At 34.0% G+C, this 18,096-nt stretch overlaps 1 protein-coding gene across 1 annotated transcript; it reads left to right on the top strand.

The window, feature by feature from the left end:
• Positions 1-3,597: 3,597 nt before the first annotated feature.
• On the top strand, positions 3,598-18,085 carry LOC103520349 (early growth response protein 3-like). The gene is made up of 2 exons (XM_008485437.3): positions 3,598-3,699; positions 16,459-18,085. Exons 1-2 carry the CDS (start codon positions 3,652-3,654, stop codon positions 17,401-17,403), a joined length of 993 nt encoding a protein of 330 aa, XP_008483659.1. The 5' UTR covers positions 3,598-3,651; the 3' UTR covers positions 17,404-18,085.
• The last annotated feature ends 11 nt before the right edge of the window (positions 18,086-18,096 follow it).

Here is an 18,096-nt window from a genome sequence, read left to right as displayed (position 1 = left end):
ATCAGGAATCAAGTACTCAAGCACTTGACAAAAAAATTGAACAAATTCTCAAATCGATTGTCACTAATACAGAAATGAATTAATTTAATGTGACATGGTTCTTGATCTTATTTGTCTACCTATACTACCTATGGTATCTAGAGATTCTAGAGTAATTCAACTTTGTAGGTAAATATCTTTAGAGGGTAATAAAATCCATGTCCATAGGAACCTACTAGATTAAAATTCATGCAAACAAAACTGGATTCAATTTTTTGCTGCAAATGTTCTTTTTTTTTAATTATTATTAGTATTTTTTCAATTAACATTATTTGGTACCTCTCTATCTCCTTAAAAGCCGGAATCTACTGAGGGTTCAACTTAGGTAACTGTATTTTTTCAATTAACATTATTTGGTACCTCTCTATCTCCTTAAAAGCCGGAATCTACTGAGGGTTCAACTTAGGTAACTTTTTTTTCCTTCTCAAATTCTCTAGGGATCTTGGACCATTCAAACCTCGGCTCCAATAATAAAACAGGACATTGTTGGCGCAGTATTTCGTGAATCAGAGGAACCCAGGATAAAAGTGGAAAGTCCTGAAATACTTATTGAAACCTATGTATTTTGTAATCAATTAAGTTAGAGTCACGATAGAGTTAAAAACGTACATACACTTTTTTTTTAACGGCAACAAAAATAATACATTTTGTATCAAGAATATAAGGTTTTAGTAGTCAAGCAATGTAATATTGGTTGCTCTGTTTTAAAGAACAAGAAGGTCGAATGGTTTAAAATATTTAGTCTGGTTGTTCAAATAAAACAATCCGACTTTTCTGCTACATATTTTTTAACGCACTCAGATGTACGACGAAGTTTATAGCATTCAAACTAATCCATATTTATGTTGGCAAACTAAAACTGTATCAAAAAAATCATGCCACTTAAGATCACGGAAGTAAGGTCTCCACATTCTCAATTCGTGTTCATTTATCTGTCCAATCTAACGATACCTACCCATAAAGTGTAGTGATCAATTGATTTTAAAATATATCTAGGTACAACGATACAAGCAATGTCTCTTTGTGGTACAATGATTTGGAACATAATAAAGGAAACACAAATTTGTAATTTTTTGTTGACTATCATGGACATATTAATAGGCTTGCCAACGAACGGCTGGCTTTCTCCTATCCTGTCTTCCTTCTCTCTTCGATTTCGGGACGATAAGACCTTAGCAGTTACAGTTCCCTCTGTCAACTGTCAAACCTCTTTAAAAAATACTCAACTTAACTTAATACTCGTAATACTGTCAAAACTACTATCGGTATTTGGTTGATCGTTTAACCGACTTATAGCTGATCCAAAAGAATGATTAAGCACAGCTAGACATGCTTATTTTCCATATAGATTAACAACAAACCAATTTACTAAACCGGTAATGGATCAACATTCAAATCGGCGCGTAATGTTTGAGTAATATATTGGCAGTCTCCCGGTTATGAGAGCAAGTCAGTTTGGTCCGGTAGACTAAAGTCAAAGGTCATAGATGTAATGCTCATGCTGTTCTAGCATAGAACCCGCACTCCTATTATCTATATAAAGTAAATGAACGTATTAAATAAACAGATTATTTTATCTATTAGAACTTCGGGGTGATATCGGTAGTTCAAATCTGGCACGCAAATTGATATGCTCACGCTAGCACTAAAATGTTCCATTAACTAATGAAATATTTTGCTCGGCGCTTCTTGTCTCTATGCGTTGTAATGAAGCTGTTTTTTCCTTCTGGATATTTTGTGTTTTCCTACATTTCGTGTTGTTTACTTTCTGTCCCTCAGTTATTCTTTGTGGTGGACAATATCCCATTTCTATGTTTTCAAATAAGATATCTTCGTGTATGAGGGCGATTCGATGTGTGCACAACCTCGTGAGGACAAATATGAAAATAATTTAAGTGAAAGTAGGTAGCAAAAATTACAGAAATACCATCTTTTCAGAAGTGCTCAGTTATTCTTTGTGGTGGACAATATCCCATTTCTATGTTTTCAAATAAGATATCTTCGTGTATGAGGGCGATTCGATGTGTGCACAACCTCGTGAGGACAAATATGAAAATAATTTAAGTGAAAGTAGGTAGCAAAAATTACAGAAATACCATCTTTTCAGAAGTGCTATTCTTCTTTCCTTTCCAGGGAGACGGTTTTCAAAAAGTAAAAATCAATTTCAAAAAGTTCTACATCGTAAAAAAAAAGGTTGTTCTTGGGTTTTACATCCCTTTTAATATTTTCCGCCAAGTGGCTTATTTTTTGTCAGGACAACTTTGGGTTTCTCCCAGTATATTAAGCCATACTTGTACTTACCAAAACTGTACAGCCACGTGAAGCATGGGCTTGTAATGAAATACTTACAAGTCAGATGTATGTACTTACTAGTCATTAACTAATTAGTAGATTAATGTATAGATAAAGGAAATAATAAACTAATAGCATTGAAAGCCATGCTATACATGCACAAAGTACAACACACATTTATGAAAAACCTACGGACAATGGTAGGAAAAAATTACTCAGGTGATTTTGAATTTTAAGATTGAACATAAATATTCAATAGAATTAATACACAGAATAATCTTTCATATATTCACATAATTATTCCCATAAAATAGCTCAATAATTGAGGAGCTGGTTTTCTAAGATGGTAAAGTAACTTTAACCGCTGTTAGCCTTAGCAGGAAAAAGTGCGTGCCCTTACAGGTGATGAACTTGATTTAAAATAAAAGACATAATTAATAGAGTTTTCACATATTGGTAAATCAACACCTGGGCAATTGGAATCCTCCGAGCTTTGATTCTGCTGACAACGCGTTGTACGATAAGGTTGGCATTTGTCACTTAATCCTGGATTGATCTGACAGTTAAGTATATTTCTATCCCCGATTAATGACAATCATGAAAAAAAAACCCAACTTGGTAAACCCCAGCATTAAGGAAGGTAAGGATCTCGCTGCAACTGCGAAATGCCCATCAGCCGATACCAGTCAGCCTTTTAAAACCTGGGCAACTGTGGTATCTACCTACAATTTTACTAGATCAACTTGTCATTTAATTCTACAAGCAGGTAGGTGCTTTGTGGCACAGAAACTGATGTAGGTATAAAAAAATATTAAATTTAGGTTATATGGGCTTAATGGGTATAGTTGTATAAAACTTTTCGTTTTCTATAGAAATAGGTGTTAGTCTCAAAATAGTGCCAAGTAGCCACAGCAGAACAAAATAACCAAGTAGCAACAAAGCAATATCCCCTATTTCCTTTTAAAGTCTAGCTGTGATCATTGCAGCGTGTAATCATTTACAAATATCATCACAGCTTGGAAAATAATTTACATTTACAACAGTTGTAATTTTACATTCGTGCACTGAAAACGCATGATCACAGAAGGCATAGTTGACTGTGATTTTAATCGGTTTGATAAAAAAAATAGGAGGTTTAAATTTGAACCACTCCTGTGATAGGATGAGATTTTTTACTAGCAAAATTCTATTGGCTGTGACAATAGAACTTAGAGATGATTGTTAAAACTGAGATTTCATAGTGATTATAGTCATGCTGAAATTGTAGTGATTGTGTGCTCTACTTTAGTTTAATGTATACCATTTTTTACCTCAAATTAAATGTCGAGTGGCTGCATTGGATCAAGTGAAATGGCTGATTTTCAAGAGGTGATTCTTCTTTTGTTTACCTTTTCAAACCAAGTGGAGAGAGAGTTTTATTCAAATAAAAGCACTTACCTATTATTTAACTATAGAAATAACATTTTTAGAAAAATACATCGATCTAATTGAAGGGATCTACCAAAAATATTACGCTAATATTTAGCAAAATTTAGGTAAGCCTTTCTGTATTTTCCTTAATACTCGTATAACTATTTTTTTTGCCTTTTGAATAACACCAAATAAAACGAATTGAAAACTGATCAGATCGCACGTTATAATTTGGTGGTAAAAAGGTACTTTCATAATAATATTTTCTTTGGTGGAAAGAGCTTTCTCTTATTATGAATTTATGAAGCAGTCCATTTAAATTTTCTTTTCTAGGTCAAAATGAATGTTCATTCATATGTCATACTGCTATTATCTACGTAGATAATTATAACAATAGGTCCTATTATTTCTAAAAATAATAAAAAAAATAAATAAAAAGTGCGAAGTAGAATAGGTAAGCACATACCTAGATAGCTGAATTTAGATTGCTACAGTTACCGTTTAAAAGTGGAGATGCCATAAGAAAAAGGGGTTTTTGGCACATCCACCATTCAAAAAGGTATAGGTACATTAAATCATCTTCAAAACTACTAAGTGTTGAAGCGTGCCCTTAAATATTAGACAATTCAATAGTTAGGTGGATTCTAAGAGACAAAGCAGCTCTGAAATTTAACAATGCCTAATATGACTGTTTTCAGCAGACTCTTTTAATAATAGGAATTAATTATGTGTTTCTTAAGGATTAAGCTACGCCAGCGCCTTTAACTCCGTCGGTCTTTGTTGAATGTAAAGATATAACAACTTGAGAAAAGCTTGACTGAAATTCGCCCTGAAAGAGACAGAGGTTACCTCATGATATAACATTTGAATCAATTAACGGAACACAGCTGATAACATTTGAATAGAACATAGAACACTAAATTATTTCACTAACAAGTAGGTGATCAAAACCTTTTGAGCTCTATGTTCCAATTTGTCATAATATTTTAGGTGTATTTTTTTGGTATAGGTAAAGATCTTTTATCGATGCACCATGTAAAATATCAAGCTCTGGCGTTCTACAAAAAACACTACTTGTTGATAGAAACAATAAGGCTAAAAATACACTAGTGGCCATTATGGCCGACAGCAAAAAATTGTACTAGTAAAAAATAATAATACTATTTGTAATTAATATCAATCCATGATAGTTGTTAAAATTGAGTATTTATATTTAGATTCTATTTCAAAAAAGTTATTTTTTCTTTATTTTCCGTTTTTATCATCAAATCAACATTTTACTATCTTGGGGAGGTAGGTACTTCGTTAGAAAGATTGGAAACAGATTAATTTATAATAATAATTTTTGTTTTCTTTCAAATTTGTTAGCACATTCACTGAATTCACAATTAATATTTTTTTTAAATATTCACAAGAACGAATAAAAAGTAATAATGATATGAGTTGAATTAATTTTTTAATTAAATAATTACACAGACACGAAACCCGCGTTAGATCCGAACCTAAAAAAACGTCAAGAACGGCAAAAAATGAACGCAACAACGACTGGAATTAATTGGAAATCTAAAATAACTGAATGGAACGGCGATGTAGCGAGAGAATTCTTCAGCGATGATGATGGAAGTAGAATAGGTAAGCACATACCTAGATAGCTGAATTTAGATTGCTACAGTTACCGTTTAAAAGTGGAGATGCCATAAGAAAAAGGGTTTTTGGCACATCCACCATTCAAAAAGGTATACATTAAATCATCTTCAAAACTACTAAGTGTTGAAGCGTGCCCTTAAATATTAAGCAATTCGAAAGTTAAGTGGATTCTAAGAAACAAAGCAGCTCTGAAATTTAACAATGCCTATGACTGTTTTCAGCAGACTCTTTTAATTATAGGAATTAATTATGTGTTTCTTAAGGATTAAGCTACGCCAGCGCCTTTAACTCCGTCGGTCTTTGTTGAATGTATGGGGAACTCTGGCGTCTCCACTAATACGAAGGAAATAATGTACTCAAATGTAGGGGAAATTTCTCAGAATGAGAGAAATATACGTGATGTGACGACTGACGATAGACTTGGATATATTATATCCAGAATTACATCAATAGAATTTAGTTAAAATGAAGTAAGTATTATCTTTTGACATAATTTAACAACAATACGTACATTAACAAAGACGTCTCAGGTCTCATTAATATTATGGATATAACATTTGAATCAATTAACGGAACACAGCTGATAACATTTGAATAGAACATAGAACACTAAATTATTTCACTAACAAGTAGGTAGGTGATCAAAACCTTTTGAGCTCTATGTTCCAATTTGCCATAATATTTTACAGATGTTTATTCACCTAGCTCTGTGGATAGGTACCTAACTTTGGTTTTCTATGATGAATAGACAGTAATTTAAATTTTAGGTGACTCTTTTTGCAGTTCACCTAGCTCTGTGGATAGGTACCTAACATTGGTTTTCTATGATGAATAGACAGTAATTTATTTTAAATTTTAGGTGACTTTTTACAGAACTCTAGGCAAGTAGGTATCGTGAGTGAGAAATAGGTAAATATCTTTTATCGATGCACCCTAAGTATAACTTTCTTAGGGTCCATTTAAGTTTCATAATTCACACTGAATAAATTAGAAACCCCATCAGTGAAAGGAGAAATCTGGTGGGGTGTTTTTCACGTAATAAATATTTTAAAGGTACTTTTTTTCTCTTTTTTTTAAGTAGGTAGATAAAACACTTCATTCATTTAATCATTTTCATTCTATCAAAAAAATCATGCCACTTAAGATCACGGAAGTAAGGTCTCCACATTCTCAATTCGTGTTCATTTATCTGTCCAATCTAACGATACCCATAAAGTGTAGTGATCAATTGATTTTAAAATATACCTATCTAGGTACAACGATACAAGCAATGTCTCTTTGTGGTACAATGATTTGGAACATAATAAAGGAAACACAAATTTGTAATTTGTTGACTATCATGGACATATTAATAGGCTTGCCAAACGGATTTCGCGATTATGTTCGCGAATTTCGCGATTATGTTCGCGGATTTTGCGATTATGCTCGCGGATTTCGCGATTATGTTCGCGGATTTCGCGATTATGTCCGCGGATTTCGCTATTATGTTCGCGGATTTCGCGATTATGTTCGCGGATTTGGCGATTTTGTTCGCGGATTTGGCGATTATGTTCACGGATTTCCAGTGTACTCTTTGTGAAAGAGCTTTCTCTAGGTCGGACCATTTGTCTTTACATATGAAACGACATGTCAATATTTGATGTTTTCATGAAAATTTCTATACATTATTAATTTATTCTTTTAGTTGGTAATACCTGAATGATGATGTGAATTTATCAACTTGCTTAGGCACAGCTGAACTCTTTAATTTGACATTATTGGCAATCATACATTTTCCAGGTGTAAACAAATGTTCATTGCCATTTAATATTGAATTTTAAGCCATAGGTACATCAAGCAGATGAGGTGGATTATTATTCAGCAACATTCAAAATATCTGTCAACCTACCAGTTTTAAATTAACTTGAAATAAATCAGGAATCAAGTACTCAAGCACTTGACAAAAAAATTGAACAAATTCTCAAATCGATTGTCACTAATACAGAAATGATCGCCTGAACTTAGGACAAATGTATATCAGTTTTAGAACTGCGTTATTTTTTCTATGAAAAATAAAAGCAGAATATACTCGTGTTAGGTATGTACATCGTATTTGTAGAACAGATAGTCGTTCTGGGCAGCTGTTAAAAAACGCATCTAGCTTGATCAAAGTTACCTTATAAGAAATAATTTTGGTATTTTCTGGCATGCAAATATTTGCAAACATGTCCAAAATGTCTGCTGAAAAAGAACAGTTATTAAGGCAAGGATTGAAAAGGTAAAATTTTCAACAAACGAGACAATTTCACCGAAATATGGCGGTCTAGTAAGTTTTTCCTTGGCACATTTTTTCAGCAGGCCGGTTTTTTCCTCGTCCATGAATACAATAGGTCATAGGTTCACAAACCGGAAAAAGGTTAAAAAGAAATAATGCCATAGCCGCGACGTGAATTTTACCGAACTTTGCTCGACCTGATCCTAAATTTTTTTTGGATTCTCCTCTACTGTTACAGCCATAAAAAATTTACCCCCACATGGGTGTAGGTGTAGGTATGGTGCTATTTTGGTAGGCGTTTAATCAAAACCTGTTCACACTTAGTTGCTAACTGCTGCTGATGTAAAAGTGATTTGTAAATAATACATATAGGTAATTCAGACCTAGGTATTTGTATAAGTTTAGTATATCTACTCGGAAATTGTAAATTGATAGATTAATGTCAAATTTAGGAAGTTATTTCTTATTTAGGATTTTGAGAATCATTTGGGAATAATACCTACTTAGCTTTCAAGATCACCATTTCAGCTCACAATACATATCTTGTGCTAATGGTTTCCATACTTGATTTACATCTAAGAGACCTTGGTTCGATTAAAAATTTGAATATTTTATGCCCGAGCTTTGTATGCAATCACGTCAGGTCAAAAAACCTATAGAATTCTACATGTTGCCAATATCTGACACCATTAAACTTGAAAAAACATATAGTAAACGTACATTTGCAGTTAATATCTATTGATTTTTATATCGTGAGAACACAATAATGGAGAATTGCATATTTTAATGTGCATTTCTGATTATTCTTTTAATGTTTACGATATTTTTAAGTCTTCATAATGAAAAGTTCATGAGCAGTATAAAGAGTGGAATGCACTTTACTTAGTATTATACTGATTTTGATATTGGTATGATCTACCTGTATGAGAATATTTGATTTTTTGGTACTGCCTTTTTAATTTCATTTAGAATTTCATTTTTATTTAGAATCTTTTTCTGATTAATTTAAATTCATATAGAATCTTTTTCTGATGGCATTCAGAACTTCAAATCCTGGTATGTAGAACCTCAAATCCGCCCACATCTGAAACATAAACCGAGCAAAGTAATCAAATGTGAAATTATTCTGCAGAAATCAGACCCCAAGAAATTTACATCAAGCCAAACACGTGCTCAGGTTAGAAACATATCAATCCATCATAAGCATTATCGGTCGATTTATTCCGTCATATGTCACATTAGGTTTGCTTTATGAGTGAACATAATCGTTAAACAAGGTGCACTACTAAATAGGTGCGGTAAGATAACCAGCATTGCCTGAATTTTTAGAAATTGGTTTAAAAAATCTACAGTTTTCAACTAAAAATAATAATAAAATAAATACACACCTAAAAATTGCCTGTATGATTTATGTAGAAACCATTTTGTTTTTTCAATAAAGGAATTAACTAATGCATCTCATGTTGTTAACTTCTTAGCTGAAAATCCAAACCTACCCTTATAGGCAATTTCCATGTAAAATAATTATGTGAAATGACATTTGTAAGACGAAAAGTAGGTTTGAATAAATTAGGGTTGGATGGAATAGCTCATCTGCTTCGCAAGGCAATCTCTGATCTGCCTTTGGATAGAAAAATTACTCATTTCAAGATTACTCCTTTCCATTCAGGAAAAATTTTGAAGTAGAACCTCAAATCCGCCCACATCTGAAACATAAACCGAGCAAAGTAATCAAATGTGAAATTATTCTGCAGAAATCAGACCCCAAGATATTTACATCAAGCCAAACACGTGCTCAGGTTAGAAACATATCAATCCATCATAGGCATTATCGGTCGATTTATTCCGTCATATGTCACATTAGGTTTGCTTTATGAGTGAACATAATCGTTAAACAAGGTGCACTAAATAGGTGCGGTAAGAGAACCAGCATTGCATGAATTTTTAGAAATTGGTTTAAAAAATCTACAGTTTTAAACTAAAAATAATAATAAAATAAATACACACCTAAAAATTGCCTGTATGATTTATGTAGGAACCATTTTGTTTTTTCATTAAAGGAATTAACTAATGCATCTCATGTTGTTAACTTCTTAGCTGAAAATCCAAACCTACCCATACAGGCAATTTCCATGTAAAATAATTATGTGAAATGACATTTGTAAGACGAAAAGTAGGTTTGAATAAATTAGGGTTGGATGGAATAGCTCATCTTCTTCGCGAGGCAATCTCTGATCTGCCTTTGGATAGAAAAATTACTCATTTCAAGATTGCTCCTTTCCATTCAGGAAAAATTTTGAGCCCTAATAACGGGCCTGTCATTTTCTATTTGGAATTTAGAATGATCCGGGGGAAATGTCCGTCATATCAATGACCACAGATCACAGACATGAACTTAAATTATAAGCAATTAAGTACACAAAGTTCCCCGCTCCAGGGAAAATCAAGGCCAAAATTCAGGGTCAAAACCTTGAGAATTTTTAATTTTTCAGAGAGGACAAATTTTCGATCGAGACAATGTGAAAAAACTATGATAAAGTTAATTACATTTGTTCAATGAACTCTGCTGCTTTTTCCCATTGCAACGAGGTACATCATTAGGACGCGAATGTAAAATATGTACATTGGTTAACCCTTGCTGAAGAGGATTACAATGCTAGCTCGTCTGATTCCGAGGTAACTTTTACCTGATTCAAAAGACTTTAAAAAATGAGTCTTGTTCTTGTTTTTCTTCTTCTCTTTCTTGTACGGGGTCGGTGTTTTTAGTAAGCCTTTTCCAGTCAGCTCTCTTTTGACCTTAAACCTTAAGGGTTCATATTATAATAATTATTTAGTATATTATATGTATATTCCCTATTCTATTCGATATTATACGAGTACTCCTCGTTCCTCGTCGACGAAGTAAAAAATATTTCTTATTTGCTGACACCCACATTGTTGTAGGTTTTACACAATGAACTATTCAAGTTCATAATCGTTAATACTCTGCCACCAGGAGTCTCAGCAGTATTTCCTGAAACATATTTTTTGCGATTTTGTTCGCGGATTTGGCAATTATGTTCGCGGATTCGCGTCCCGAATCGACATTTTGGATATTTGGCAAGCCTACATATTAACATACTCGTGTGACCGATTTTACCGATTCATATCTGTTTCAAAATCTGATTTCACCAGAGTCTCGTCTGGAATAATAAAAATCACTAGTGTGGAAGTTATAGGTAATACCTAATAGTTTACATATTAGTAAATTGTGCATTATTGTTGTAACCTTTACACTTATAACTTTTATAATTATTCCATAGACAAAGGGCGAGTTTAACACGTTGACCGAACCAGTTCCCGACAGTCAATCAAGTTTAGTAGTGTCATGTACTGGTATTTGTGCGGGTGCTCTTCTGGGCACATCAAATCTATTTTGGGGTGCACTCAACGTTAGTACTATCGAGGAGCTGGTTTTATGGTCGCGGATTTGGCGATTTTGTTCGCGGATTTTGCGATTATGTTCGCGGATTTGGCAATTATGTTCGCGGATTCGCGTTCCGAATTGACATTTTGGATATTTGGCAAGCCTACATATTAACATCAATCAAGTTTAGTAATGTCATGTACTGGTATTTGTGCGGGTGCTCTTCTGGGCACACCAAATCTATTTTGGGGTGCACTCAACGTTTGTACTATCGAGGAGCTGGTTTAAATTTTACCGAAACGGCTAGCCCCAGTTAGCTGTTGTGGCATAGTATTTCAAAGACCCAAATATCTAGTCAATAAACCGTAGATTCGGCTGAATATCTCCAACTTAGTATCAAATTTAATCAAACAAAGCAACCTCCATGGCTGAGTGGGTAACACACGGGGCTTGCACGCCGGAGGTCCCGGGTTCGATTCCTGGGTCGAAGTTTTTTCGAATTTGGTCGTGATTTGATTTTAATTTAACCAAAGAAATGTATGGGTAGTAGATGGTATTTTACGGTCATATTTTTTTATTGCCTATTAAAATTTTCTTGTAGGCTTTGTGACCGCTACTACACTGATTGACAAAATAAATTAGGTTCCTGATTTATATTCTTTATTTGTGTGCTTTCCCATTTTTATTGATATCTTGGGTTTAGAGAGACCAGGGTTGAAAATTACCAAGTAGGAAGGTATCTATTCAATGTTTATAAGAAAAAGAAAAAATATTGTAAAAAATATATCAAATAAAACAAGACCTATTTAATAAATAATATTTTTGTTATTTCCAAAACTCAACTTTAAAATTTATTAACCTTTGTTTCTTTCCCTTCTTTGGGATTTCCAGACATCCTAGCTGAATAGTAAATAATCTAATATATAAGTAAAAATGAATATTCTTGTTTGTGTGTGTGTTTGTTCGAACTTTATGCCTGGCCAAACCGCTCATCCCGATTGCTATGAAACTTTGTCAACTTATTGCTTGCACTCCCGTGAAGGTTATAGGCTATTTTCCGGTTCACATCAATAAGTAATTCGAGTGGGTAATTGATAATCTTTTGGATTGGTTACAAAACGCAACTAGCAATGATGATAAGTTGTTTGATTCTGCAGGGTTTTAAATCAATGGATGAGTGACATGAACGGCCATGCCTTAAGGATTTACTAGCAGAAATCCGGAGCGAAGCGACGGGTTTCGGCTAGTTTTAAATATAAAAGACGAAATATTTACTGGTCTATTTGCTTATAAACTTAATACCCCTTTCATAATAGTGGTTAGATAAAGTGACATGAATACAAGAGGTTCTCGTAAAATGCTAAGCACATTGCATACTTGTTTGCGTTTAAAAGATTCCAGGCGTTTTATAACGATATATTCTCCCCATGTATTCTCAAAACCTGAAAAGTAGTTTTGACATCTCCACCAATAGTCTAAATAGTTCTGACATCTCCACTAACAAAAAGGTGTACTTTCCTTTCCGACATGAATACAAGAGGTTCTCGTAAAATGTTAAGCACATTGCATACTTGTTTGCGTTTAAAAGATTCCAGGCGTTTTTTAACGATATATTCTCCCCATGTATTCTCAAAACCTGAAAAGTAGTTTTGACATCTCCACCAATAGTGTAAATAGTTCTGACATCTCCACTAACAAAAAGGTGTACTTTCCTTTCCAAAATGTTTCGGAAACGGAATGGGTTTACTTTTGGAAACTGAAATAGCACCTTACTAGTTTTACCATATTATTCAGATTTAATGATCAACCTATTATTTCTTTCTATAGGTAATAGAATTTATTGTAGTTTTGCTATCTCCACCAGCAGGTAATGTAGTTTTGACATCTCCACCAAACAAGTGGTTTTGATATCGCCATAATTAATACTAGGTACCTACATAGTCCACCAAGCTTGGTTTTCTAATTTACCACTAGTTCGATCTAGGTAGTACTAGGTATAACTGTTTTGTTGCAGAATAAACCATGGATAGTCAAACACCTAGTTAGCAAGTGGTTTTGATATCGCCATAATTAATACTAGGTACCTACATAGTCCACCAAGCTTGGTTTTCTAATTTACCACTAGTTCGATCTATGTAGGTAGTACTTACTAGGTATAACTGTTTTGTTGCAGAATAAACCATGGATAGTCAAACACCTAGTTATAGACTTTCATTGTAGATAGGTAAAAATTCACATTATTATTTACACATGATGCATCCATTGTATGGTAGGCCATCTATGTAACGAAAATACAAAGCATTCAGTTTCCAATTTATTGATTAGAAATAAATAGAGCAGACTGAACGGTGAAAATAAACAAGGCATGGCAATTTTTTATTGTTTTGTCACTCGGTGGAAATGGACTGAAAACATTACTGGTCAGCAAAATGTAATTCAATAGAAAACCTAATGGCACTTCAAACTGCCTAGATGGGAATCATACTACATCTAATACTTACCAGTTTGAATTTCTGTTATCCAGCCTAGTTAGCTTGATTGGTATGCCATCGATTCCCGCCCGGGGCGTATTTTATCCTGAACGGATAATGTTCGTTCTCGGAACGGCTGGCTTTCTCCTATCCTGTCTTCCTTTTCCCTTCGATTTCGGGATAATAAGACCTTGGCAGTTACAGTTCCCCATATGTATATCAAACCTCTAAAATAAAAAAAAAAATCTGTTGGGATACCTAGAGCTCACCCACCTCGCAGCAGTTAAGACACTCGTCTGGTAAGCGGGAAGACACGGGTTCAAAATCCAAACGAGATGCATATAAGTAATGGTAGAGCTTACTGCATTGGTAAAGGACCCAAGTCCTATCATTTGAGGGACTTATGAACAAGAGACTTTATTGCATTGTTTTATGAATATTTCATTATCGATGCACCCTAAGTATAACTTTCTTAGGGTCCATTTAAGTTTCATAATTCACACTGAATAAATTAGAAACCCCATCAGTGAAATATTTTAAAGGTACTTTTTTCTCCTTTTTTAAGAAAAGGAGGTAACGTGCTCATGATGCTCGAGCAATTGCCCCTTCGATGGCCAGAGAAATTTTCTAGTGAAATTAGTCAGCAAAATTTATCGTATCTTCAGATCGTACTAGTGACAGTGAAAGGTCAAATACGAGAACATCCAGATTCTCCTAGTACCAACTCGTATTTGTACGAAATACTATGAGTATGTTTCAAGCGGAAGACACTAATTTTTCTGTTGTAGGGACACTCGCAAGGAGTGGTATTTGTAGGAGGCAAATTTAAAACCACTCCCAATCTATTGTCCCGTCAAAGCTAAAGGGTCATTTTTGTCAACATTGGGTATATTAGAATATTTAGGCTAAATAGTATAGGTATACAACATTGTTCTATTAAACATAAACAGGTATGTAATTTATAGTGTGTTTACAATGATGATGTGTACTCAAAAGTAAATAATTTATGTGAGCTTTGAGGAACCGTGGGTGAAAAGTGAAGTTCTTTTATTGAATTGTATTTAGGCTAAATAGTATAGGTATACAACATTGTTCTATTAAACATAAACAGGTATGTAATTTATAGTGTGTTTACAATGATGATGTATACTCAAAAGTAAATAATTTATGTGAGCTTTGAGGAACCGTGGGTGAAAAGTGAAGTTCTTTTATTGAATTCTTCCTATACACAACTTTTGAAGGGAAGCTTATATTTTTTAAATACATAGTTACCTATTTTATATACATACCCACATAGGTACCCTTCTTTTTTTTAAAAAAAAAAAAATCACCTGGTGATGAAAGTGAGTAAATATTGGGAAATGTTTCCATGATTTAAACTGAACGTGGTAGTTAAATGGGGTATTTAGATTTTATTCTGATAATGTAGGGTTACGAGTAATAGCCCTAATAAAAAACGGACGCGGCACATTAGGGATTAGGGATTCATCAAGAATCATAGCATGGTCAGCTTTATTCGCTTCGATTTGTAAACTTAACTGGTAGGTAATAAATTATTTCATTAGAATAATAGAACATTAAACTGCAAAGTTCACCCCTATTTACTCACATATTCACGTGTGAGGGGGAAGATGAGGAAGATTTTTTTCCGAGGCCTCGACAATTCCCGGCTTAATGAACCGCGGAAAATCAACACTAAGGTGAAGGGTGAAGCAATCGTACGGAACCCACGCCAATACGATGTGTCATAATACTTGTAATTTAATATCATTTGATTATAGTGAAACTCGTTTTGTAATGTAAATAGTTTTTGAATTAGAATGCCAACTAGAAAGAAGAAAAGTAGAAGAGGAAAAAAAAGGAACTCCACAACTTGGAAATTGCAAATTGTACCAGTTATAAAGTCTACGTAGGTATGTTTTCTTAGTCTGATGACTAGGATATCATAGGTTTATCCCCCAGATACCAAAGAGCTATGAATCCTTAGGGATAAGCGTTCAAGTACCTAATTGATGTAATCCTAAAATTGACGAGTTAATTTAACACATCAACATACATAATCTTTTATTATTTAAAAATTAATTTTCCATTCATGCTTTTGTGACGAAATGTAGAATGTAGGTCAAAATTATGATTCTTTTTGGTCCCCTAACTTGACAAGTCTTTCACAATACCAATAATATGAATCATGTTGATTTTGAAATCTGGGTAATCACAAAATAAGAGACCAGTGTGGCATAGATATCCTCCTGTACAACGATATTAAAATCACAGAGTCGATGTAGTAAAATGTCATAGTAGATGCACCCTGGTTATGGCCTCTGTACAGAAAGGTGTGTCAAAGCATCCGCTGGTAAATTGGAGTATTAATGATTCGTGAAGTTACTAGTTTCCGGTGTGAGGGATTTTGCTCATTGCATAGGTACAACCTTTATGGTATTATCATAAACTTACCATTTCTTAAATTGTTCCTAACGTTACTAATAGCGTACGATTGTTTTGTTTCAAACTTTATCAAGGCCAAGATTTCTAACGCGGACACAAGTCGCTAAAGTTCCAAGCGGAGAGATTTTACAGTTGTCATTATTACAACGTTCTGTCTAAATGTCTAGTTTAACCATTATTATTCTATCTATAGGTACCTACTAACGTTCCATGTTTTCATGATAGTTTTGTTTCAAACTTTATCAAGGCCAAGATTTCTAACGCGGACACAAGTCGCTAAAGTTCCAAGCGGAGAGATTTTACAGTTGTCATAATTACAACGTTCTGTCTAAATGTCTAGTTTAACCAGTTCCATGTTTTCATGATATACCTATTGTGTTTATAAAATTTATAAGGCCCATAGTTCACAGTTTTCTAGCACATTACCTACTTGCCTTGGGCTTGATAAATGTCCATTTCCTTATATTCTGTTTTGCTTTCTCTGTTGTCCACAGGTATGGCACGATATAGAGACAGTTATGTCAGGGGAGGGTCCTCCTGTTTTCATAGATTACACTGCAGCCTCAGACCTAGTACAAGATATCATCCCAAATGTCGAGTCAAGTACAAGTAACACTCCTGTATCAAATTACTACATAGATTTCAATACATCTAATAACTACAAGAATAAACCACCGGATCAAATAGTACCGAACTTGTTGTATTCAGAAATTAAGAAATACGAGGATGTTTACAAAAATGAACCCCTGTCAGCATTTGTAGAATATTCTGTCAAGAGTGAAAATAGTTCCAACTTGAGCGATGAACACAAACAAACGCTAAGTTGTAATTATAACCAATATCCCTCACAACACAGCATCGATAGTTCCTCAGTAAATAATTATTCCTCACTCTACCTATCACCTGTGACGCCGTCAAATCCAGAATTTTACCCGGAAAATTACCAGTACCATCATTATCGGGATGACTATAGCTTGGATATCAAGTATCAGCCAGAGTATGAACATTACAGAGTAAACAGCAGCTCCCATGGGAATTACAACAAGCTTCACATACATCCCTACTACCAGACACATCATCACACCCAGATATTTCAAACCCCCAGCATAACTATAAAATCTTCCTTGTTGTCAAAACCCAAGAGAAGACAAAACTGGAGTAGACGCAAGATTATCATGCATACATGTTCACACAATGGATGTGGGAAAACCTACACGAAATCATCCCATTTGAAAGCGCACCTTAGGACTCACACGGGTGAAAAGCCATATCAATGCGGATGGAAAGGCTGTGGCTGGAAGTTTGCTCGATCTGATGAGCTTACACGGCACTTTAGAAAGCACACTGGCGACAGACCTTTCCAGTGTACTCTTTGTGAAAGAGCTTTCTCTAGGTCGGACCATTTGTCTTTACACATGAAACGACATGTCAATATTTAATTTATTACAAAGAACTGCAATTATTTTTGTTTCCGAATAGAAGCTTTTATGTAAGTAAGTATTACCTTCTGTTTGTTTGAGCCTGATTACTTATTAATTAGTATTAGATCGCATTTAAAATAGTCACTTTTTGAAATTAAATTTCGAAATCTTCTAGGCAGTGTTCCTATCATACGTTTGAAACATTGTCTCGAACATAGGTCCACATCAAAAAATAATATTCGGTTTGCAATGACAAAATGGGTTTGTAATTTTCTCTACTCAATACTCGTAGATTAATTTAGGGAAATTTAAAGTAGGTCAGAACAGAACCCAAAGTATTAATGAAGTTAGACCTTCATTGGCGACATTTACTTACCTAGATGTATTTTACGCTTTTTAAACGTTTGTTGACTTATTTTTCTCAAGTTCTTAGTAGTATTTGTGTAACATTATTTGCCTCTTTTTTTTCTTTTGATTGAAAGTTAATAATTACTTTTAATTTTAATATGGGACTGATGATGGTAAAAAAACCATTTCTCCTAATGGGTATCAAGAAAATCTGTCTTTCGAATGATCAACGTATAAAAGTTTTAAAGTCCAAAATAAGTTCTCAATTTTCTTGGTTTTACTCTCAAAATTGCTGATTTCTATCTTTCTAGTTAGGAACTGCGTGAATAACTGAACAGGACTGAAAAGCTTTTGCATAAATTT

This window comes from Diaphorina citri, unplaced genomic scaffold (assembly GCF_000475195.1).
Source record: "Diaphorina citri unplaced genomic scaffold, Diaci psyllid genome assembly version 1.1 scaffold3512, whole genome shotgun sequence".
Lineage (NCBI taxonomy): Eukaryota > Metazoa > Arthropoda > Insecta > Hemiptera > Psyllidae > Diaphorina > Diaphorina citri.
Note: the sequence above shows the minus strand (reverse complement) of the source record. Positions and strands in the feature narration are given on the sequence as shown.

Bases quoted from the DNA above. Each gene is read 5' to 3' on its own strand.
- LOC103520349 (XM_008485437.3), top strand. From the start codon at position 3,652: ATGTCGAGTGGCTGCATTGGATCAAGTGAAATGGCTGATTTTCAAGAG. The intron at 3,700-16,458 runs GTGATTCTTCTT...TGTTGTCCACAG, and splicing joins AAATGGCTGATTTTCAAGAG to GTATGGCACGATATAGAGAC.